The sequence below is a fragment of the Frieseomelitta varia genome, unplaced genomic scaffold (genome assembly GCF_011392965.1).
Source record: "Frieseomelitta varia isolate USP_RPSP 00005682 unplaced genomic scaffold, Fvar_1.2 scaffold_165, whole genome shotgun sequence".
Taxonomy (NCBI): domain Eukaryota; kingdom Metazoa; phylum Arthropoda; class Insecta; order Hymenoptera; family Apidae; genus Frieseomelitta; species Frieseomelitta varia.
This window is the reverse complement of record NW_025109361.1, coordinates 145,175-170,487: the sequence shown is the minus strand read 5'-3', so window position 1 is coordinate 170,487 and position 25,313 is coordinate 145,175. Positions and strand designations below refer to the sequence as shown.

Sequence of the window (25,313 nt, the reverse complement as noted above, 5' to 3'; positions counted from 1 at the left end):
CCCCCCGTCGGACTTGAACTATCGGGAATTCCGTCTTCCGTCAGTATTACCTGTTGTTTCGCGACTCAACTCGAAAACGTGAATTCATCGAAACGTTTCTGTCATCTCTATACTTACGTTACCAGGAATGGCTGCGCTGATAAAGAGAGCCAAGTTGTCCGGCCAGGGTAGTAACTTATATTGTTCCCACCATCGCTTCACGACCAGACTCACGTAGAATCCCAGCACAAACGACATTGGTATTGAGTCGCTAGAGTTCCCAAAATAGTATCTGATCTTTTCAAAGATTCTGCAACAGAGAAAAGTGACGGATCCTTATTGAACGCAAACCATTGTTCACGCCTCATCTTCCGCGTGTATTCTTTCCTTTTGAGCGAACAGTTTCGTCGGAAACTGTACAACCTGTTCAAACAATTAACGAAACGCGTATCGCGAGACGAATCGAATGTTCGCAAATTATGCGCGTGTACGGTTAAATATTTGTTCAGTAGCGTGCTTGGTGGAATTCTTATGTCGCCTCGCCTGCAAGTGGAGCAAGGTTGAGGTGATACCGTCACTCAACGAGATACCACTACCGGTCTCATGCACCGGTAATTTTTGCTAAATGGGAATTTCCATCAAGATTTCACGACTGTCCGCGAAAATTTGTTAGCGGTTCGTACTGTTTCAAACACATGACGTAATCAAAGAAGTTCGATGTTACTATTCTCTTTTCTCGTGTTCGATGCCTGTAAGTCCGAATCTGTGTCCTGTTTCTGCATGAGTGTCGTAGATTCGAAGAGTTTAGATTGCAATTAGAGCATTGCAAGGGGTTAACGCACTTTTAGATTTCGCTCGTTGCTTTGGTTATCACTTGATCCCAAGTTCTATTTGCTCCTAGATAATAGAATGAAGATGTATTGCGAAGCTACGGAAAACTAAAAAATGAGACGTTTAGAAGTGCTTATGAAAAGTCATTTTTAGATTTCTTTTTTCTTTTTTTTTTTTTTTCCGGACTCGAATGTCGAATGCTTGGACAAATTGAAACACGCAGTCAGGAGTGAAAAATTCGATTGTTAAAAATTCCATTGAAAAAACGTGAGAATTTATCGCCGCGAATCTTTCGAAATACACGTATAAATCTTCATTTCGATTTGGCGGGTTCTTGCTGCCATTGTTGGGTCGGTTGGGCCCTAAACTATCTACGAACCGGCCCGACGATTCTAAATTTAGACCATGCGAATCGAAGCGGCTCAAAGGAGGGCCCGTTTTAACATCCAGCCCCGTTCATCGTGTCTCTTCTTCGCTCGTCCCTTTTATCCCAGTGTAAATAACAGGTTACGTTTTTATGCGTTTTTTAATACGGGGCCCAAACGAGTCCTCGGCGCATTCCGCGACACATGGTAGAGAACGCGTGCCTCATAGGAAAAACCAATTTTATTTACGATACCGCGATTTAACTACGCTCAATGCACGTATATCTGTAACAGAAACGATAAACGTCTTCCTTTATGGGTGCGTTTTCTGACATTTTTCACAGCGAGTCATTACGACCACGATGCGGATTTTATGCATTTATGAAAAATTGGGAGCAGAAATATACGCGCAATGCGTATAACATACAAAAATATATAACATCTATATATAACGTATCTATATATAACGTGGTAGAGTAAGTATATTATAATATATAGTAGATGAAACAAATTTTGTTTAGGTTCTACTTCTACAGTGATGATCGTAGAAGTTTGAAGATGCATAAACTCTGCGTCTATCACGTTTAGATGCATAATCACTTCTACGCGATAACGATTCTACGTAAATAACGTCTCTTTAAATTGATCGAAATTTACATTTATTCCTGTGATTAACAACCGCTTCTCTTTATCCCGCATTTATTGTTGTCATTGTAATGCGTTGTTCAAGAGAGAATCTACGAATGAGAAATTATCGTCTATGCGATAATAAAAAGGAAATGAAAGATGAGACGTGTTAACTGAAGGCGCCAGCGCAGGTGTTAATATCGATAAAATGGGGCTGTGACGAAACTTTTTTCGATTTTAATCGGCGAAATGTAGTCTGAATCGTTGCGTGGTAGGCTTCGTCGCACGACCAAGGTCGGTTTTGCGTTGGTTTCACGATGCAAAGTTTGCTGTTGACACACGCGTGTCGCGTACTCCGGTTTTTCTTCAGATAAAAACACTCCGTGTCGAATTATTTTCATTCCACTTTCGAAGATGTCGTTACCGTTTGTAAAAAAAACTTTACGGTAGACTTTTTTACGAAGGAAACAGAGAGAGAGAGAGAGAGAGATTTCGTTCCTTGATTTTAACGCTGCGTCTTAATTTCAAGGAGATACGCCTGCGTTATCGCCGCGATGTTATTCGCGACCGGTTGAGGCGTCAACCTTCGGCTCGCCAAGGAAATTTCACCGCGGAAAGATATTCAAATGAACGTATTCATGTACTCACACCCGCTGCTGCTCGTTCAGCCCGTATCGATATGTAAAATTGATGAGGTAGTAGACGAACAGATAGGCCAACAGTTCCCGCCAGATTAGCTTGTAAACGGAGCCTCGCCATCTGTGAAAAAAAAAAGAAGGAAAATACACTCTGATGGAATTAAGCTTATTATTATCTTATATAATCGGCAAGAGATAATCAAGTAATAATCGTATTAACATATATTGTTAATGACTTGTTGTATTCTCACTGTTCGATAGATTTATCCACGCGGATTTACGAGTAGACACATGCATGTGTGTTCCTCTTTTACCAGCACTCTTATTTTACGTCTCATATACCAACGTAATCTCGCTCTTTAACTCGTGTGCAAAAGGTTCAAAGATTCGTGTCGACGTTAATCCACGATTGATAATTCCGATGATGCAGCGTTTTGCGAATGGAGCGTAGAATGTTACTCGTTTCGGTGGAAAACACAGCGTACGTACAGAAACGAAACGAAATGCGTTTCCTTTTTGGCAGTGTCAGCGATTATGATGATGAAGAAACGCGCCCGTCGTGAACAGCGCTTTCGATAGCTGGCATTCTGCTTACTTAGAAATTAGATAGCGCGGAATGGAACGTCGTAGCGGCGCGATCGTGTCGACAATAACGACATAGGGGTCGATCGACGATGGACACACGGTATTCGGAAATTATCGTGCTTGAATGTGTGTCAGGGTTAGAGCGGATTTTACGAGCTACGAAAGCACGTTGAATTCGCAATATTTCTCGTGTGTCGAAACACTCGGCGCGAATGTAATCCCAGTGCTTCGCGTTGCAAGTGCACGCTTCTGGATTCATTGTTATTCGCGAATTTCACTGATTGATCGATGTCGCCGAGAGATGTAATTGCTGCAGGCACGTTGAAATGATCGAAGGACGGCGGTACCGAAGGTTTCGTCAATACCAGTCGCGAAGCGACAATGACTTTAAATTCAAATCCCGCAACTGTAGGATAGCACGACGAAACGTGGCGCGAACGAGGCCAAAGTGAAAAGCCATGGTTTTGTCGACGGTCGTTTCTGTTGTTTGGCCGTAAGTTATGAGTAAACAGTGTCGACCATAGTCGAGTGTCAAATGCCTCCTGGTGTCAACAAATTATAATAGGGAATTGTACGAATTATGTATATGAATTCTATTTATATAATTTACACGTAGATATAATTCACAAAGGATAGTTTACTAGTATTGAAACGCTTTTGGAGAAAGAGAGCTATGCAAAACCATCTCGGATATCCGGTGCATTGAAAGTACTTTATCCCAGTGTACTCACAAGACCGTAACACGCGGTAGCATTCGATCGTGGTTTTCTAATCGACGAGTCGTACGCAAGAAGAGTTTCAGGAACTGCTTTTTCTACCGAGATCTAAAGCTGGTACGCTTCTTATACTCGCCGAGTCATCGATCGTAGCGATCGTGTTGAAGATTCAAACAACTCATTTGCCTCGCCAGATAAAATTCCTCGCGCTTTCTCGCGAAGAGGCCTGAATTAATCTTTTCAGAAATCCCGTAGGAGAAATAAAAAAAAAGAAAAAAAAAAGAAATAATCCTCGGTGGAAACGAGTGAAAGTATAGCGGTACATTTTATATTCCAGCAAGTTCGAATACGTCGAATTCCGATGTTTCTCACAGACAGACTCAGACTCAGAAGTTTCGAAACTACTTCATAAACTATATTAACGACGGCGCCGTGAAATCACGATCGATGGCTCTTTTCTGCTTTTCTCGTTTCTCAACGATCTTTATGGAGAGTCGCGACGAACTTTCGGCAAAAGTCGCGTTATGCAACTTCTCGCGCCGGAAGCATCATCTGTTCCTCAGATGAGAATGAACGTGCGAATCTATGAATATCGAGTTATTTCTTTATTTGTGTGTCAGTAGGTCATGGCGGAAAAGCATTGTCTCACGCCATTCATGCGATCCGCGACCGCACGCCCGTGAAACACTCGCGTGTGTAAGTGCCGTGGCGTTGCACGCGTTACGCGACGTTTCTCTGAACTTACGCGCACGTTCGCGAGCCATTACGTCGGCATGTGAACCAAATGATCGTCGTTGTCATTGATCGTCGTGATCGATTGATCGCGCATAGTCCATCATCCAAGATGGTACTCACGAGTTTTATCAGCAATATGAAACACCGGTGTATTTCATACGCGAATAGCTAGACGCGCCGTTAACGACCTGTAGAAGCCAATAAACACAATCATTAAAGAGTCCGATGATTCTCGACGAAGATGCGATAACGCAGTTGTTAAGTTGTTTTTCAATCGTCTCGCTGCGAAAACGATTATTGCGCAAACGTTTTCATTGTTGTGATTTAACGAACCCGCGCGCTCTATCGTGCGAATTCGTTTCACTCGGATAGATTCTGCAGAGTCACGAGACAATTAGATAAATTAGTTTTTTTTTGCAAATCGTTCGCCGATCGCGAGACCGACACACGTAAGTCGTTCGTGACGTGTTCACGGACGGAAGGCATGTGAACCAGGCATGAACCTGTGTCGATCAAGGTTCGCGCGAACTTCAAGAAGATTCGTCGATAGAACGATTGATTTATGAAATGATACGTAATGATGCACGAGGATGAGTATAATTAAGCGGACGATCCGATGGCACTGCATACTTAGTCGAAGACGATGTTTTGCATATTGCGTCACCGGCCGGTGGCAATTTACCTGAATATGTACGACGAATCACAGAGATCTTTGTCCAGCGATCCATTCCGTCAGATATAAATATCGCGAAAAGAAGAATCTACCGCTGAAGATGTTTTTGTGTTTGTACGACTCGCATAATTTCCTATACGTCGAATAATAGGTCCACGTGATGAAGAAGCTGGCGCCAGTCGTCGTGAAACATAATTATCCAACAGTATCACAAGCAATTTCGAAATATCCGTAAGTTTGTCGAAACGATTAGCCTCGGAAAGATGAGCTCAATCTTTCCAAAGAATATTTCACACTTTTCTTCTTCTTTGGTATCATACTGTCCATTAGAACTCAGAAACAGTTAACACGGATGTCGAAAACGACGCCTCGTAAATATCCGTGGCGATAAATTTGAATCTCCTGTCGGACGGAGAGAGATTCGAGAGAAGGATAAAGATGGTAGCGAAGAAACGAGTCGTAAAGCTCGACCCGTTCAAAGCGAGAAGTTAATGGCGGACAAGCTACAGCAAGCGTATCCAATCCACGGTGCGCTCTATATTGAATAAGAATTGAACCAAAATTGAATAAGAATTTTATGATTTGAATAATTTTAACCATGAATGTTCCTTTCCGAGAGTACTTATATTTGCAAATTGGGGTTTTTCCATATGAAGCACACAAAAAAAAAAAAAAAAAAAATAAAATAAAAAAGAAAAGAAAAATATATAAAATATCCAAAGTAAAGAAACTGTATGTTGTATTAATTCAAGAGTGAAACAGATATATTTTCATGTATTTTCACAGACATTCGCAATCTACCGATTACCATAAAGAACAAAAATTGCCTTGCAAAAATTCAAGTTCAAGTCCCTTCAGTTTCAAACAATGGAAATCCAGGGAATAAATCGAGTCGAACGAGATGGCAAGTGTTCTCATGTTCCTGAATTCGATTTTGATTTAATTTCACGATTGCGAGACAATTGTCTGGCAATAACGATGGGATCAACGCGTTGGAGAAGGAAACGATGTTTGCAGTTCAATCTTCGTTTCACTCGGCACCAATTTGGATATAATTATGGAACGCGATACGTATTGCTAGCGCGATGGCGAGTGACGAATCCACGCTGGCATGATTTCGCAAATCGGCCTATTTATTCGGGCGGTCGTTGAATGTTGGGATAACGGGTTTGGCATATGTTAAACGCATTAATTAACTGGTCCTTCAAAGCGTTTTCGTCGCCGATCGTTGAAATAGAATCGGCGAGGGATATCTCTTTCGGTATTGTCGATCAATCGAGCCGAACCGGGATGTGAGTATGTATCTATAAATTGTCTTTCGCCGGTGAATTCGATAAATCAATCGGGGCTATTCATCTCGGTCGGCCCGTTGCATTTAATATTTAGTCGATTGATAGTCCGCTAATTAATATTCTATTTATCCATTTTAATATAATTGCCTCAGATATCGGCCGGAGCCGTGTTTCATCGCTCTAATGAAATATTTGTCATTTCTGCATCGGTTCTTTGCCACCGTTCGCGGAAAACTCGACTCACCGCGATCTCGTAAATCCATTTTAAACACCTGGCGTTTCCGTGCCTCCGTTTTATCAGCTCGCGCTCAACGTTTTGCATACCTTCCGCATGCTTCTGCACGATCTTCGCGTGAAAAACATCACGATGTTTCGCGCTTTTTCTAGGGAATTTACGTTCAATAAATTTTATATATACTACCGTTCTTCTTTTCTCTCCGAGATTTTCTTTCTTCCTTCCTCAAGATATACTTTGCATATCTTGGGGATATTTTTTGAATGATTCTACTTATCACGCGAAGAAAATTCGCATCTTATCAATGTCAAATTAGAGCTTGTTCTTCCAAGGCGTTCAAAACGGAATGAAAGATATCTGCAACGCGTTACAGATTCGGATAGACACACGTTCTCTGGGATAACGATTAAGGGATGCGAAGAGGCGAATCATAATAACGAGATGTTTTACTCGAAGTACGCGCGAACGGCAGGTCATCTAGCAGGCTGCCAAGTATTTTGGCGAAGTGGCAGGAGTAAAACGATCGGCGGGAGTAAGGCGATCGACGTTGGTTTGTCGTGGTGGAAGCCGTGGAAGCCGTACTCGTCGCGCCGTCCACGCTCGCGTTTATACACTTACGTAGAAAGCGTACGAGCCCTCGCCTTGCCCTTTTCTCTTTATTTCTCTCGCTCTCAGTTCCTTTCACCATACCCGCGAATTCCCAGGTGTATTTCACCTCCAATCAATTTTTCTCTCATAAAAAGAGATACCCTATTTATTTTTTCTACCGATCAAACGGTTCGTCACTTTTTCGTCTTCTGTTTTCGAACGATTATTAATGGTACGTGCGACAAATTCCATTTCATTTTTCCTGTCATAAGTGGATTGCGAATTTTTTATGCGTATATTTATAACGTACATATTTTGTAACGTACTCGCCTGAAGGTCTGTTTTACTCGTTATGATTAATAACGTGTAATTTTTAGTTTTTATTTGGGGAGAAGGTTATTGTAAACTGAAGAAAGTGTTTCGTTTATTGAAAATAATGATTTGGATATTTTATGTATTTTGCATAAACGCGTGAAAATCCTCAAACGACGGGAAGAGATTGTTTTTCTGTAAATTCAGCTGAAAATTAAGAGTAACAGCAAATACCGTATTATGGATATTTTATGTATATTTTTGCGTTCTTAAATTTAATCACAAACGGAAAGAACTCGACTAAAGACGCGTTTCGTTGTCAAGAACAGCAACAAGTTTTCCATTTTGGATATTTCGATCACAAGCGAAAAAAAAGGGATTGTCTCCTCTAACGATGATGATAATTGGGTTTTGTCGAATTACAAATAGAGCGTTTGGAAGAAATTATGTCAATCAATCGATCATGTTCTCTCTCCGTGATTTTGGGATTGATGTGCAACGATAGATGTATCGTCGATGTCCACGTTCATTGAACGCGGTCTATTTATAGATGGAAAATCGAACCGAACTGTTGGAACAAGCGCACGATTTTCACTCAACGAGTTGCTCCCCGCGAGAATGTTTACAAGCCTCTATTACGCATGAGTAGCCTAAATTTATGATCCAACAACTCGACACGATTCCACGCATAATCATACACGTAGAATATATGCAGAATGGTTATCCAATGCGAGTAGCTTTCAGGTCAAATTGCTCCTAATCGAACCATTTACTGTGCCATTTATTTATGAATGCTTCGACGATATGAAAGACCGTGCCTGTGATTTTGTTACGCTGATTTAAATTCAGGAACGGAGGGTAAAAACATAAATTGAAATAGTTCGTCGAAGTTAATTTAAGTTCTTATAAATTATGTCTATCATTCATGATCCGAAGATACTAAGGAAGATATCTTAAGTTGTTTGATAAACTTCAAGAACCATCCTCTAGCTTCTAAATTAAAAATTACCTAACTTACTTCTTAATGCTCCAAGAGATTCCAAAATACTCGTTCCTCTGCAAGATATCCTAAAATATCGTTCATTTATTCAAAATTCATAAAATATTCAGGTAATCCGCCGTTATAATCGAAGAGGATGGTTGATCAATTATTAAGATACAATCCGGTTCACAAGTATCAGCGGTAAAAAGAGAGAAAGAGAGAGAGAGAGAGAGAGAGAGAGAGAGAGAGAGAGAGAGACTTGAAGTATCATTGGAGACTTATTAAAAACTTGGAATATAAAGAATTTTGTATATTCCATAATAAGAGTTAAATTTTGATTTTTAAATTAGTATTTAAGATTTAAAACAATAATCGAGAAATGCAGCGATTCTTGACATCTTCTTTGATGAGGAGTATAACAGGAAAGTAGAGTAGAATAATCTTTGAAGACTAATAGAATACACCTTACAGGAAACTCTTCTTTCTTAAAAAAAACTAAAATAATATGGCAGCTTTATATTGAGAGCAAGAACTTATTAAAGAATTGAGAACTTGAAACTCCATTGTATTTAAAAAATTGTTGGATTCCTACACTTTACCTAGTAGAAATCTCTTCAGTTTTAATAAATATTAAATTAAAGTGATAATTCTCAAGCAAACTAAGAATTGGTGGTTCTAAATTCTTATGCAACAATTTCAATTCTTTTATTAGTACTATAATTAGTGTTTGGTCTTGGCAACTCAACCCTTTTGTAAAAAAATTTCAGGTAACAGTTACTTCAAATTAATCTTTTCGAATTCTTAAGAACATGTGTATCTGCAATAACTCCAAATTTTTGGCTAGTAGTACAACTCCGACATTGGCAACTCACTCCTTTGTGGAAAGATACAACGACCAGCAGTTACTTTAAAATAAAGACTAATCTTTCCCCAATCCCTAATAGTCCCAGATGTTTGACCATTTCTGATAATGTAACTGTTGACAACTCACCCCTTTGGGGAAAGGTGGCGGAAGCGGGACTAACACGGCTCAGGGTACCGACGACGTCGCTCGGCGACGGATGTTCAAGCGTCTGCAGGCCGTGCGTCGGCCTCCATGGAAACGGCCAACCGGCGCCACCGGGTAGCACACCGCGGATGCCGTCGGCATCGACGATGTCCGATTGGCCGGTGACTTGAACCGCGTTGCTCAACGCCGACGACGCGGCCGCCAGCCGCGAGTGATGCTGATGTTGCTGTTGCTGGTGAAGGTGCTGCAACGTCGACGGAAAGAACACACCGCCGACGCCGATCCCGACCGGATATCGGCCCGCTATCAACGACGACATCAGGCCCAATCTGAAAATGCAAGATTCGATGACGTTGTTTTGAGATCGGTGTGGCTGGAATTTAAATGGAGAGTGCTTTGAGAATTTGTCACAAACATTTGTATGTGTTTTATTTGTTACTTCACGGTATTTTAATTTCTTGGAGGACGTGTTGATAGTTTATGTGTTTCTTGGTAGTGTAACTGATTAATCTCATTTTTTTGTAAATGTCTCAATTTCGTTATCTGACATACAGGTCTATGTTGAGGATCACTCCTCAAATGGAGGTACAGATAATTTAATTCTACGAGTTTGCGTTGCAAGGAAATAGCAAGGTGATATATACGTACGTATATGAACGTTCAATTTTCGTGATATGATGGTTTTAGAATTAAAAATAATCGTTACATCGTTTTAGAATTAGAAATAATTCTTGCTCCTAGTTTCATTCCTGAATTCGTTTAAGTATGTTATATATATTATTTTCTAATCTTTACTCCATTTTTTTCTTATTTATTTATTGGTTCTTTAAATTTCACACGACGTTTCTCGTGGCTTCTACAAAGATTCTGATTTCTGAGATTGATCTGATCCTTCTCAAAAGAAGATTTGATACACGCAAAGAAAAGTTTCCATCATGTTGTCATTCATAATCGACAAACATCAAAATATCACGATTAACATCACCGTACCGATGTGACGCCACTCGAACGAGATATCAAATGCAACAATAAAGAGACCATTTAAAGGTCCATTTTCTAGCACCACTCTGCGAAGCGATTTCCAAAGTTCCAGCCATTAATTCATCCTGCCAAAGCCCGCACGAAAAAAACCCTCGAATCTCGTATCCTTTATCCGCAAAACATTTCTGAAGACATTTATCCAGCAGAACGGGGAGAAAAAAGTTGAGGGATTTGGGATTAAAGGGCGGTCTGCGCGAGGTTCGATTAACCCGGAAGCATCCGCGTAGGATCGGTGGCGTTTCACCCGAGAGAGAGAGAGAGAGAGAGCCGAGATCATTTCGGGGCGCGCGGCGGCGTAAAAGTGAAACCGTTAGCGAAATGTTTGCGCCGGTTTGCGAGCCGTTTAAAGCCGCGCTCTAAATAAAACAGCGCTTAAAAAAAAAGGAAGAAAAAAAAAGAGGGGAAGAAAAACAGCGGGATTAAAACACAGCGGCCGCGTTTTCCAGCGGGTTTGAAGCGTGGCTGAATGTAAGCGTTGCGAGGCTTTACATAGTTGGAACGTGGCCGTGTCCGAGGCGTCGGCCACGATTCACCCTGGCTCTCTTTCTCTCTCTCTCTCTCTCTGTGTTTTCGCGTCCGAAAAACCGGCAAACGTTTCCAAACGTATTTACTCGGTCCGCGGCCCGCTTCGTCGAGAAGAACCAGCGACGAAAAAAAGCCGATCCTCCGGAAGCCATTAACATCCACTCGGTTTCCTCCGATCCTTCGTTCAGCCCTCGAAAAGGAATCCTTCGAGAGTTATGCCTATTAAGGGTGACGCGAGCCAGTCGCAACAATGACACCAGCCTCGCTTCGGTGCTCGTTCAGCCTTCGTTATTAACAGCGAAAATCCGCTTACCAGATTCCGATGAATCGGTATACCTGCGTCGAAGATTCTTTTCGTTCGGTACCTGCGATACACCGAATCGGATGCTGACGGCGTGAATGGGAGGATCGGGTATAATGGACTTCTCGCGGGTCGAATCGATGATCGACGAGGCAGATCGCGGTTAATTAAAGATAAGGATAGTGATCGAGTGGTCGAGCGAACGTGACTTCTCCGGAGTAACGTGAAATAAAATTGGAATGTTTGGAATAGTGATAATTGGGTTTTCAACGAAAGTTCCTGCAGAGAGAGAGAGAGAGAGAGAGAGAGAGAGAGAGAGAGAGAGAGAGAGAGAGAGAATGTATCAGTATAAGTTTCTTGGTAAATTTGTGAGCTCTCCTGTCTTTTTAAACGTAGCTCTTAATTGTAGATTAAGATAAATGGAGCCCGGCATGGTGATACCTGTCTTAACCGAGAGGCAAATCCCCAAATCCGGATATTTGTAAATGGAACTCTCGAGGTTACGTTCCCTCCTAAGTGCTGGTCCCGGCGAGGATATTCACGGCTAGAGCCAGCGGCCGCTCTACAGCTTTCGCTTTTCACCGTACACGCAACTGAATTGCTCCTTGAGATCCGAGTTCGTGAGCCCGCAATTCGAGCCGCTGACGCATGCAAGGTCTGAACTACAATTAGAATTCTATTCTATAGATTACCTCGTCCGAACTTTCACTTGGAACGTCGGAACCTTGAATTCTTCGTAACCTACATTCCGCTCGACATGCTCGGTTATTTTCAACGAAGAAATTTCCGGTCACTTGCAGTCGTATTTGAATAAAATTATCGAGTATTCTCTGGAATGTTTTGCAGCGAAGCACTGTACTCGTTAGTTTTACTTTTTCCTTTCTAAATTAGTTTTTAAGCGATAATATGGTGTTTTTGTTACAAGCGCGGAAGGATTAAAATTGTTGAAGCGAATGCGATCCGATCATCTGAATCATCCATTTCTACCTGTAGTATCGTTGAATATCACAATCGTGGAAACAAGTAAAGACAGAATTTAGATGGTTGAATAACAACACTTCAAACAAGTGCAAAAATCTTGTTAGCTGTGCTGAGTAATTGAATATCGCAGGAGTCCGTAGAAATGTAGTATTGCCATCTTAACAAGCCGCGCGTGTATCCAAAATATAGAAAAATATCCGTCTACAAATGTCCGTTCTGAACCACTGTCTTACTTGCCTGCCTGTAAACGTCTGTCAACGCACCGTCAGTATGTAACGTCAAATCAATCATCGTCAAGCTTAACAAATCGCAGAGAAACGAAATTTACCAAGGTGAAAAGAAGACCATTAATCGAGAGCCTCGGTTACTTCAAACTTCCCAACACCGGCGTGTGTATATCCGTTCCGTAACAACAACAGCAATACTCTTCGATAGTGTCTGAGTGGAAGTGCCTAACTAGACGTTGCGGCAAACAGAGCCGCCAACATCCAGCTACCCCTGGGCGGCTGCTCCCTGCTACCGAGCCAGAGAGCTCTCAATTATACCGGCCATTTTGCCGGGTCTCGTGTAACAGCCTCGCGATCGTTATTCCTGATCAGCGTTAAGTGCAGCTGTGAACGCTTGACGTTGCACTCGCATCGAAAGAGAGACAGAGGCAGTGTTTATGACAGAGAGAGAGAGAGAGAGAGAGAGAGAGAGATACACATGCACACAAACATACAAATACACAAATAGAGATGAGAGAGAGAGAGAGAGAGAGAGAGAGAGAGAGAGAGAGAGAGAAAGAGACAGAGAGAAGAGAACTTAACGCTCTAGCGGCGATTTGCGGCCGGCGATTTAGTTGGTCATCAGAAATGTAGGTTCGAACACATCGTCGGGAGCCGGTAAGGCAAGAAGCCCACCGATTCGGAAGCCATACCAGCTCCCCCCGTTGTTCCTGCCTCGTTCGTTCCCTCGCCAGTTCGGACACGAGCTACGATCTCTGATCGCCGGGACTCGATGCACTTCTCCTACGGTTTGGTTCACGCTCGTCGACGATCGCCAGCCGATTCTTCGGACGGTGGAGGCTTGTCGAGCCGACACGTTGCTTGCGGTGGGATTCCTTAATCGTTCGGAGTTGTCGAGAACCGTTCCGGGGATACTCTCCGTTCTCCGCGTGTCCGTTTCGAATGTCGTCGAAATTGACTTTTTTTTCGAAAGAAACTGAAGATGATCGATCGAACTATTGCGGTTCCTCTTCTAGTCAATTTTTTTTTGTGCACTTTATCTCCTGCGCGTTTCTTTTTGAATGAAAACTTCTATTCACACAGCTGTAACTTTCTAACTTGATGAGATAGTTTCTCTTACTGTAAAATAAAACGCTGCCTCTTTCCTCCTGTTACTGTGCAGGACATTAAAATGGCTATAAATAGCAGTATCTATGTAGTCGAAAGATTCTATAAAAACTGCAACAGAGAGAAAGAGAATTACTTTTAGGAAACAAGAGGCAAGATTCTGCAAGAAAAGATCTTGATCATCCTCCGACGAACATTCCTCGTGAATAATTACCGCGCAAAGTTTCTCTCAAGGAAGCTGGAAGAAAAGTCACCGCTGCGAGAAGAAGGCACGCAATTCCAGTTTTCTCGCATCGATAGCGGGTAGGGTGGTTGGCCGGCGCGGCTGGTCTTCAGGATAAGAAAGAGGAGAAAAACGCAAAAGAAGTAGTAGCTGCCGCGCCGGGGGCATCGGCCATACAGATGCCCCGGGAAAGATAAAAGAAATCTGACAACCGCCTGTTTGTAAGCATCTCTGTTGGAGGGAGGCCGGTTTTCCAAGGAGGCCAGGTATAAACACCAAACACTCTCCGGTCCGTTCGAGGAGCGTGCTCCACCTTTTTCTGCCTAATTCTTGCGCGGCTTACGTCTTCTTAGGTAGCCAACGGAATGAATGGCCGTGAGCGGAGGCTTTCTTCTCTCCTTTCTACGTGGGCGCGACTCCTCTTGCACCGGCTTCTTCCTTCGCTCGATCAATTCCACGAGGGTCCCTCTCGACTTCCTTCGATTCTACTCTATCACAAGCGCAACTCCAACGCGGCACGTCCCTTTCTTTCTCCCTTTCTTTCTTCTTTTCACCTCTCTACTCTCTCCTCCTCTTCAGATCTTGATCTCTCCCATTGGCGTTCTTATTGGCTATTATCGAGTGTCCACAGGAGGAAACTCGTTGATTACGAGCCCGCCCGGCTATAATCGGATACAGACAGGCTTTGGTGAAACGCGACGATGAATATAGTCACAGGCGATATTCTCCGTATCGATTCACGATGGTCAAGCTTTGATTCATTCGGCGTGCAGATCCTCCGCCAATTTGTCCGTTAAACTTCACCCTTCTCTGCACGCTCGTAGAGTTCAATGGATATGCATTATCCCTTTTTCTGTATTGATTATTATTCCGCCTTTTTTCAGTCGACCGTTCGTACACATGTGTACTCGCTCTTGCTCGTGAGCGCGCGCGCGCGCGCGCGAGCGTGCGCCGAATAAGTGGCATTCTCGAATATAAACTCTTTATGCCGTGGTTAACGATCGCTCGTAACACGATACGTTTTTGTCGTGTACCGTTACACCAGGGGAGGTAGTTTTCGGTGCGTAGACCGAAGAAAGAGAAGTCGATTAAGCACGATGGCGGCCAATCGTTCCCGCACAGCTTTCCAACGCCTCGAGACTTCGCCGATTTCCGCGGCGCAAGGGTTTCACAGCCTCGCTGGTAATTAAGGGCTCTCTGCTTGGAAACCGATCGTTGACGCCTCTCTTCTCTTTTTTTTTTCCGTCTCCAGGCTTTGTGCTAATTCGTCGCTGCCGCTGGTGGTTAAACGAGAGCGGTGGGCTGTCGAGAAGGGTGGCGAATTGGACTCAAACACTGGGACGTTCGAAATAAAGTTGCATGTATTTTTTTCTCTTCCCTCCTCGAGTCCTCTGCAATTTGCATTTTCCTCGGAATTACGATTTTTCAACATTTTCAGAATTTTGCCTCGACAATACTGACGAGCGAATTTTGTTTCCGTCCGGACGAAACTGCGGGAACTTTCATCTCTTAAAAAGAAATTTAAAGAGAACTTAATTTTGAACTTGACGACGTTTCTTTTTAAATTTTTGATACTTTTGGAAAATTATATCCTACATTTTATCTTTTACCTTTCATTTGAATTTTTTCACACAGGTACGACTCATCTTCGTTGCTTTGATAATTTTCACATCTTTTTAGAAAACTGTATCTTCCCTAAACGAATTCTATTTTCGTCAAAACAATATTACCCGAGTCGCTCTTTTTAATTTGAAAAACCTCTTTTGTCTCAAATGCAATCTCTCTCTATCGTTTTCACAACGTCGACAGTTTTCAAAATTGCGTGAACTTCGGTATTGACGGGGACAGCGAGTTCTGTTTTTATCGATTCTAAGTCTAACGGCGTTCATGGTTACGTACCGACTTATAAAGTGTCATTACGATGACCCAACAATGAGTTATTGGCTTTCAAAGTACTCGGCTAAATCCGCTACTTGGCTTCGTTCCGCTCGCTGCCTGTTACAGGCCAAGTGGAGGATTTATGTTTGTGCTTACACAGGAGACAACTTCATTTCACTGGATTTCAAGGAAACAACTTAATTGCTTTAGCGCGACGCTTGCAGGCTTTAGAAACCCAGACCAGGATACATTCGCGAATTAAACCCTTCGCCAGGGGGGAATTAATTACGCCAGACACCGCCAAGATTTCTTCTCCCATTAAAAAGTTGCCCGCTTCCGGTGTGCTATGGTTTAACTCTTGAACGGGACGCCTCGTACACCGACTCGCCAAAGTATTATTTTTACAACGCTCTCTATAGAAAATTTTTATCCTTCGTGTTGTACGATGTTGTAATAAAATATCAAGCTACAACAGTAAAAGAATTATCGTTATAATTAATGTATTATGCAACTAAATATTATTAAATACCGTATTAAGTACACGACAACATATATAATATTCAGAGTTGTAATAAAATTTTATCAGCGTTTTAATGAAACACGACAGTTGTGTTAGCATTATAAAGTTTGAAATCGGTTTGGAAATGTATATTGCAAGATATTTATTGCAAAGTTATTTCATTGTTCTGTTATCAAAATTTTAACAAAAGAATTATTACGTAGTAGGTAATAAGAAATGCCAGTAAATGTTGTCAGTATTTAAGTAAAAGTATTTAATAAATTTTAAATTCTATCAACATAATCGTGACGATCGATGAGATTTCAAAAATGTTTCACTACAAGTGCTCGAATACTTTTGTGAGCTTTATTTTTGCAAATTTCTCGTCATTCCGCGAGGATTTCATAATTGCGAGTTTTTGTATCGCGAAATTTCGTGTAACGATGACAGAGCGAAGAAACGACAGATCGGTAGGTAAAAACTGTTTGATTCTAAACAACCGGTGTTGCTTGTAGCGTACAAACGGAATAAATAACAGTAGACTGATCGTTTAAATAGCATTTTATAGCAGAGTGGTTCCATACCCGTGCTTTCGAAATCAATTTTCACGAAAACACGGAGTGGAACGGACAGCTATCGCTCTCTGCGATTCCGGCTCGTTTTTCGACACTCGAAAATTCATTTTACGTGATTAACATTTCTCGTATTTATAACAATGTTACGCTACATATACACACTCGTACGCGTTTATATATTATTTAAATACAACGTTAATTTATAAACGTTATATTATAAAGTATTATACATGCGAGGTATAACGTAAATAAAGTATTATATATATGAGACATGACATATACAATATTAATATACGCAAGATTAATTATTACATACACCGCGGATCTATTATAAATTTGTGGCACAATTGATGTTTGGTAGATTTCACAGTTTAAAATAAGTCGAATCAAGGATAATGAAATTGCATTGAAAGCTCCACGAGTTTGTCTAATTCTCAGCATAGAAGTTACATAGAAATAAATAAACAGGCAGCAGGTCTGTCTTTTTCAAAATAAAGAAAGATTTAATTTCGTAGAATAACTTCTCATCAATTGTCTGTTTACACCTGACTGAAAATTAATTACATTTAATATGTGTACCATATTTGATAGGTTTCCAAATGTGGTGAGATTTCCACAAGAACGAAGTACCAAACGAGACTTTCTTGATCTCGAATTTCGTCTCTTACTTTGAGCCGAAGAATCTCTCTGACTTTATACGTACGTATCGCAAATGTAATTTCGTGACCCTCGCTGACATTCAACAAAGAATAATTCTCGAAAACCAAAAATGTTTTCGCGATCGTGTCGACGAGAGGCCCGACTGGCGAAATATTCCAAAGTACGTAGTTTTTCGGGTACGTGGTTTCGGTGAGGGGTTTTCGATTTCGGGCGAGAGAATGAAGGCGTCATCAGCGTCAACGGGAGAATAAAAGGGACGAGAGCCCGAAGGAGAAGAGAGGAGGAACGAATCGGAATGACACACGTATGTACGTACAGAGAGGAATCGGGGAGGGAGAAAAAGAGAGAACGAGAGAAAAAAAGAGCGCAGAACGGGAGAAAGTAGAAGAGATAAAAAAAAAAGAGAGAGAGAGAGAGAGAGAGAGAGAGATAAAGAAAGAGAGATGGAAAGAGAGAAGGAAAGAAACTGTGTTTCGACGCGATTATTATTCGTGGTCTATTCCCAGCTACCGTTCATTCCACATTTGTTTCCGACGTTGAACATCCATTTCGCCCTCGAACGGGCGATCATACACAATGGGCTTTATCGTACCTTCCTTTGAAACTTGGAGCGCGATCCCACGCTAATTAACGAATCATTCATCGGCGCTGTAATTAACGAGGCCGACTCTGTCGCGGATTATCCCGGCCAGATCTTTTGCGCATAGACGTCATGTGCCTGCGGTTACGTTACTGAATATTGTTGCCCCCTTGCAAAGGGGCCCGCGCGACTTTTGCACCACTGCTGAAAGAGAAGACGAGCAAGGCAAGAGGGAAAGAAAAAAAAAAAAATATATATATATATATATATAGATAGATAGATATAGATATAGATATATATCTTTACGACGCTTCCTGTATCTGTAGCCAGTTTTCAATGCCGTGTTCGTGCGAGATTTTTCTTCCTTTTTCTCTTCTCATCTCTCTTCGTCTCTCTCTCTCTCTCTCTCTATTGTTTTCTGTTTCTTCTCTCTCTCTCTCTCTCTCTCTGTCTCTCCTTTTTTTATGATTTTTTTCTTCTCTCGTTTTTGCTCCTTTTAAACGGAATACCGTTACATTTGTTGCGCTCCGCTTTCCGGGATAAACACGCGGTAATTAGATTGGACCGCGCGGAAAATGTTGAAGATAAACGGGAGACGCGTTTCTGTTACGCGTCGCGGCCTTCTGATTAATTTACAGACGCTGGCACACGCGAGCTTCTGCCTCTCACCGCTGGGATATTATCAATTTTAATACGGCTTTGTTTCCTCGTATCTGCCACCCCTTCCTCTCCACCCGTTTCTCTTTAAACCTGATAGCTCCTCGCTACCTGACAACTCGATAAACTTGAATTATTTTCGAGCATCCTGCTACTCTTTTGTGAGGGATTCTTGCTTCCTCGTAGCGCAATAAGAAACTGTCTAATTGCACCTTAAGCGATAAGGATCTTGTCATGTCTCTCTTTCTCTCTCTCTGAAAATATTTATTTTAACATAAGAGATAAATAACGTAACATAAGAGAGAGAGAGAGATGATTTAAAAAATTTTGTAAAATCATTTTCAACTCTTGAATCACAAAGGTCGAGTTATATTAATATTCGGTTCAATATTAAATGTGATGACGATTTTACATTCAAGTAAATTTAATGAATGTCTATCTACGTATTTATACATGGGAAAAGCTATATAAAATAATTAAAAATGCAGCACTCATTATAATATTTAACGAATCTCACTAGGTTACAAGATCTTTCCTTCGTTTTATTATTACGAATAATGAGAAAGAAAAAAAAAAAACATTCGTCGCTCGAAAATAATGATCCAGTTTCCATTGAAGAGGTGTTAATTAACAAACCAACCCTCAGTCTTGTTACGAATTATCTTCACCAATTCATTTCACAGCAAAGAAATGTTAATACAAAATCATTCTCAAACGCGTAATTAACAGACCGACCCTCAGCCTTGCTACGAATCTTCGCCATTTTACAACGACACGAAATCAACGAAGCTAAGCCTCATTCTGATTACAAATCTTCTTGTCACCGTTTCCATAAAAATATATATATATATATATATATAACTAGAAAATCATCTTTGGGCACGTAAGATTGTTCGTTTCACCCCTCGAAACGAACAAAACAACTCGGTTAACGCGCGTGTGCATGCAGAAGAGTGGCGCGAGAATGAAGGTTGGACGCGAGATAAATTCGCGAAGCGTCTAATTCAAGTAATATTCTACACGGGAATCCTTTCTGCTGAAATCTCTTCCTCCCTGAAAATGCTATTACCGTATCAGTTCAGAGGGAAAGAGAGAGTGAGTGAGTGAGAGAGAGAGAGAGAGAGTGAGAGAAGGGGGGAGGGGATTGCACGTTAAGCGTCGAGACGGTCGGGGAAGATTTCACGGTGCAAGCTTTTCGTCTACTTAGCCGACCTTGGTGAGGCCAAGACTCGGATGCCGTAGGCAGCGATTTAATAATAAATCAAACCGAGAAGTGTGCGCGCTTGTGTGCGTTGCTCTCGCTTCCTCCTCGCGGAAGACGCTTGCTCGGGGGTGGCCGAAACGGGACAGGATAGGTGGCCGTTCCTCCCGGGAGCCTTAGGCTCCTTAACTTCGACTATGCGCCGCTCTGTCTCATCCGCTGATGTATTATTCACCCGTTGCCTAATTGATTCTTTCCTACTTTCCGCGCCTATGCTGATATTCGATCCTCCGCGTTACAGGGTCTACGTGAATCGTGCTTAATATTTGTCTACCGGGCTTTTGATCTTAGGTAGCTTCTAGATCTATAATTTCCAAGGAGTTTCAAAATAACCGATATCTCGTGTCAAAGAGGAATTTCGAAGATCGTAAAGCCATTAAAAATAATAACATTTACTTGATTATTTCTTTTTCCTTTCTTTTCTTTCTTTTTCCTTTATGAAATCTACCCTTTTTGTCAATTGAGGTTACACCGATTGAAGAAAAAACACGCGAACATTATAATGATTCAGTTTTATATTTTCTTACAGAATTTTTTTAACATGTGAATATACGTAATTCTTATACTTTAATACTTTAATTCTCCAGTTGAATGGTGAATCATCTTTTTGCGTGCTATCGAGCAGAGTTTTGTTTCGAAATCTACATGCGATACGATCCGTCGAGCTGCCGACGGTGAATGTTTGTTTCAAGTTATAGAACCCTTGTGTGAAGCGTAGAATTTTTTCCTGTATGAATACAATATTCTCTTTTGTTAAAAGCGTTAAAATGCCTTCTCTTTTTTCCAAAACACGTTAAAATAATTCCCTCTGTGTGTGTGTGTGTGTGTTTTTATAGCTGTTGTTGCGTTAAAATTAAAGATTGCACAACGATAATAATATAGAATTTTTACTTCTCGAAATGCTAGATTTTTTTTTAAACAAAGTGCGACGAAATACTTCGAGGATGTTTATGCCAAGTTTGTCACAGTTAGAAAAACGTGAAATGAACGAGAATCAAATTGATCATGTTTTATTGATTTACGTTTTATAGATTTTTACATCTTACAAATCCGAAACTTTGAATACTTTCTTCCGATTGGTGAATAGTACCTAACGTATTTTTTGGTTCTATGTACAAAAATTTCAATCAAAAAAAAAAAAAAAACTCGACACTTTTAAAATTCAGTCGTTCTTTTATTCAATCGTGGAACTATTTTTGCACTCCATCGAACGCATCGAAAAATATTTCATTTTACAAAATTTAGAGATCGTTCGTCAAAATTCTGCAGACTGGCAGCTATTTCCTGAGAAGTAAAATCTTCGCGTGTCTGCGAAGCTACTAAATTCTCTGAGCTCTAAAAAAAAAAAAAAAATCTAATTCCAACAATTAATCAACGCAGCAGTGGGTCAGCTAGAGTTGGCGAATAATTTTACGCAATCTGAAAATTAGAGCGTCATTGGAATACAGCCTTCCCCCTTGTGGTGACAGGCTCGTGCCCCGAAATAATCTTTTTCCCCCGATGAAAAAGTGGCGGGTCTCGATGCACCGTTGCTTCGAGTGGAACTTAATCAAATGGTAAACGGGTGGAAAACAAGCAATTGGAGGCATCGAACCGGTAGAAGAGCGAGTAAGCAAGCGAGCGAGCAAGCAAGCAAGCAGCTGGTTATATAGCGGGGAGCCGTCAATCGGAAGGGGGTGTAAATCTGATAAAATCATCTCGAACTCTCCCTCGTCTCTGGCAGCCCCTTGTGGCGCAGCTTGGCCTGGCTCGAGTTCCTCGCCGAGATATATCCGATATAGAGCCGGACGGCACTAAGTAACGTAAGTAATGTAAGAGGGTGGTTGTTGCTACGGTTGTTATTAAATGAGACAGCCTAATAGGCCCATTACGGACCCCCTCGGTCCATTCCCACATAATATAATCCGAAGCTGCAGCCACGCGTTTCTCTCTCTCTCTCTCTCTCTCTCTCCGCTACTTTATCACTCCCCAAACCACCCCCGATCCCTCTGTCCAAAGCCTACTCGTATCACACGCCATTCGTGCGTACTCGCTGGAAAAGAGCATTCGCGCAACCGCAAAAATTTCGTTTGATTTCATTCAGTGGATCGTTCAGTGTCGTCTTCTAATTCTGAATCATGGATCATCATCGTTTGATGTGTTTACGCGACGGTGAAATAACGTTCGCTCGGATATTTGAACATTTGTTCGCCAGTTGAACATTTCACGTTATTTTTTGAAGAATCGAACTTTAATTGATCGAGATCCAAGTTTTTCCTCGCTTCTCTGCGTGTTTTGATATATATGTATTTTTTTTTTTTTTTTCAATGAAGATTAGAAACATAAGGGAGATCAGTGAACACTATCAGGGATAGTTCCGACACCTTCTTGGGGAAAATTATATTTCGGTTTGTAGCATCATCAATAGATACAATGGTCTTTTGCTGAATAAGTCTCGGAAAAAGACTCAACTTTAGAATCAAAACCTTTGAGAATTTCTTTGATATTTCACGTATGATCAGTTGCTGACCTTTTTCCTGGATGAAGATTGGGGAAGTAAGAGATGGACAATGTCAAGGATTGTTCCACCAACAATTTCTTCTTGAGAGAAATTTGAATAATTACGTTTCGATTGGTGGCGAGAGAAAAAAAAAAGTTATTCCAATTTTTCGAATTTCTTTCGGAATCTTCGATATTCCATTTTTCATTAATTCTTAATTGGATAAAGTATAGAAAAATAAAGAAAATATCAGGGATTGTTCCGACACTTTTTTGCTCGAAATTACTCGAACGATCGTGTTTTAATTCACGATACCGCAAATAAGAATAATAGCCTCGAAGAGAGAAAAGAATCCAGCTGATCGAGATGTTTCTCGCGAGTTCGTCTGGCGTTTGATCGATTGTTGACGTTTCCTTCGACAAAGTTTGGGGAAAGCAAGGGAGAGAAAAAAAGGACAATATCGACACATCATCGACAAAATACTGGTGAAAGAGAGATTTTCATAGTGATCGGTACTACGAAAGAGAGAGAAAGAGAGAAGTTGAGATAGTCGCGTGTCGATTGTTGCCGATCGACGTTAATCGTATGTGGCGGCGCGCGATCGACGATGAAATAGTTAGTTATTGCGCAACCGGTCGACATTGCGACCCAGATATAAAATTGATGGCGCGCGCTAATTCCTTATTAGTAAACATTGATAGCAGCATTTAGTAGTGTTGACGCATTAACACGAAAATCTAGTTGTACCAGTTATAAACTATATGCGGTGAATTATCGGCGCGATACTATTGCCGCGCGTTCGCCAATCGTTTCGGTCAACGCGTTAAATTATTCTTGTTTAGACGAGAGAGAAGCAGCGGGTAAAACCGGCGGGTAAATAATCGATCGTCGCACGTTTCAGAACTGTTTGCATTCCGATGACGATGACCGGGCTTAGGAAGCTATTTGCTGTTTGAAAAAATCATTCGAACAAAAACGTTCTCGGTTGTCTCGCGACGAAAAATTACGAACGATTGCAAAGGAAAAGGAGAAAAAAGATTTACGATCAAACGAACGTGCGTTCACCGGAAGCTTCTGTTAAATTCCTTTCGTTGATACATCATTAAATACACAAACGAACCTATCGTTTCACGATTGTAAAACTCAGTCACACAGACAACACGACGAAAGGCGAAGCTTCTACCTGAACCGCGGGAACCAGTGAACCACCGAAAATGAGAAAAATATTAGCGAGATAATCACGCGGATAATTTCCATGGCACGAGAAGTTTCATAAAAAATAACGCACATAGGCGGGAAAAAGAGGCAGATCGATAGAGAGGAAAACGTACCTCGACAGCATGGCCAAGTCGGCCGACGCTTGGTGACCGAGCAAAGGGTTCGCAGCGGCGTCGCTGGGCGGAGAGAACGTGGATGCCGGGCTGGTAGCACTGGTAGCACATCCAATCCCCATACTCGTCGAGTTGCTCCTGTTTTCAACCGCGTGGCCGACCGTCGACGTGCCTCTTTGGTTGCTCGAGTATCTCAAGGACGTGGGCGAGGACAATCCTCTGGCAGGGCTGTCGCAGGAGGAGCCGATCCTCTGCGAGTTCTGAGCGTTCGCCGCTGGCAATGGCGAGCCTCGGTCGACGTCCGACGATCGCCTCTCGACGGACACGGTCGACGTGGAGTCTATAGGAGGCGACTCGGGCCTTCCAAGGATGCTGGAGATGCTGAAGGACGTGTACTGAGGGTTACAGGCGGGCCTGAGCGCCGGCTTGCCCACGTCGAAGCTAAACGAATGGTGATTGTTCAGTCCGCAGCCGGACTTGCCGTTCTTCTCCTGCAGAAGCAGCTCGGCCGGCGTCGAGCTGCTCCTCGAACCTTCCAGTTCCAAATCCTCTTCGGACACCACGGACACCTCGATCTCCGTTTCACCGGACATGCTTGGTTCGCGTCCAAAGTGCCCGTTCCAGCAGCGACGTTCACGGATTCCCGATGAATGGAACGCGACAGTTTTCTCGAGTTCGATTTTCCGTGGAATGGCGCACGATTCAGGTGGCAGACAGTCACCCGTTCCACTGAACACGGCTGGTTGCGCGACGCGTTCGTCCCGTCAGAAGAGCATGGGACGCTGTTGGTCGCCCGTCGACGGTCCGACGGCAGAGCACGGTCTATCCGACACGCGGAGCGGTTCGAATCGCGGCTCGCGTCTCATATCAAGCGGAGAGCAATACACGCTGGCAATGGTAAACTGTGCGGCACGGTGTAGGCTAGCGGGTTGGTCGCGACGCCTCCGACGGCAGGACGTCGCTGGTCGTGTTGGATCGGAGACGGATCGCTCGATCGCGCGACATTCGTAAGCGATACCCTGGACGACAAGATGATAGGAGACAAGACACTTGGAGGGTCCACCCTTTCCAGAGCCACCCTCTTTCACCCCTCTCGTCCCCCTTTCAACCACCTCTATCTACCAACAGCACCACCACTACCACCACCACCACCACCACCACCACCACCACCACCACCACCACTACTACTACCACTTTTCAAATTTATTCGCACGTCACAGTGTACGTATACGTGTGTGTGTGTGTCACGGTACTGCGTGTATATACAGATATGCGCGTTCGTGTGTGTAATTGTGCGCTTGTGGTAGCACCTCCTTCTACCACCGCCTACCAGTCTGACACGTAGCCGTTTCTCCTCTCATGCTCACCCCAAACCGATCTCTCCTCTTCCCCTCTTCGTCGCTAGTCCATTCGCGAGACGT

At 42.3% G+C, this 25,313-nt stretch overlaps 2 protein-coding genes across 2 annotated transcripts in view; both read right to left on the bottom strand.

The window, feature by feature from the left end:
- LOC122538505 (bestrophin-3) overlaps positions 1 to 4,570 on the bottom strand; it is a 28,770-nt gene extending 24,200 nt beyond the window's left edge. The window contains exons 1-3 of the mRNA XM_043672648.1: positions 4,509 to 4,570; positions 2,451 to 2,561; positions 118 to 289 (exon numbers count right to left, since the gene is read on the bottom strand). Coding sequence (XP_043528583.1) covers positions 118 to 289; positions 2,451 to 2,561; positions 4,509 to 4,570 — 345 coding nt within the window. The remainder of the gene's footprint in view (positions 1 to 117; positions 290 to 2,450; positions 2,562 to 4,508) is intronic.
- A 4,027-nt stretch (positions 4,571 to 8,597) lies between these two features.
- LOC122538504 lies at positions 8,598 to 25,001 on the bottom strand. Its single transcript, XM_043672647.1, has 3 exons — positions 23,893 to 25,001; positions 9,550 to 9,896; positions 8,598 to 8,644 (listed from the first exon to the last, which is right to left on the bottom strand). Exons 1-3 carry the CDS (start codon positions 24,483 to 24,485, stop codon positions 8,598 to 8,600), a joined length of 987 nt encoding a protein of 328 aa, XP_043528582.1. The 5' UTR covers positions 24,486 to 25,001.
- Positions 25,002 to 25,313: the final 312 nt, after the last annotated feature.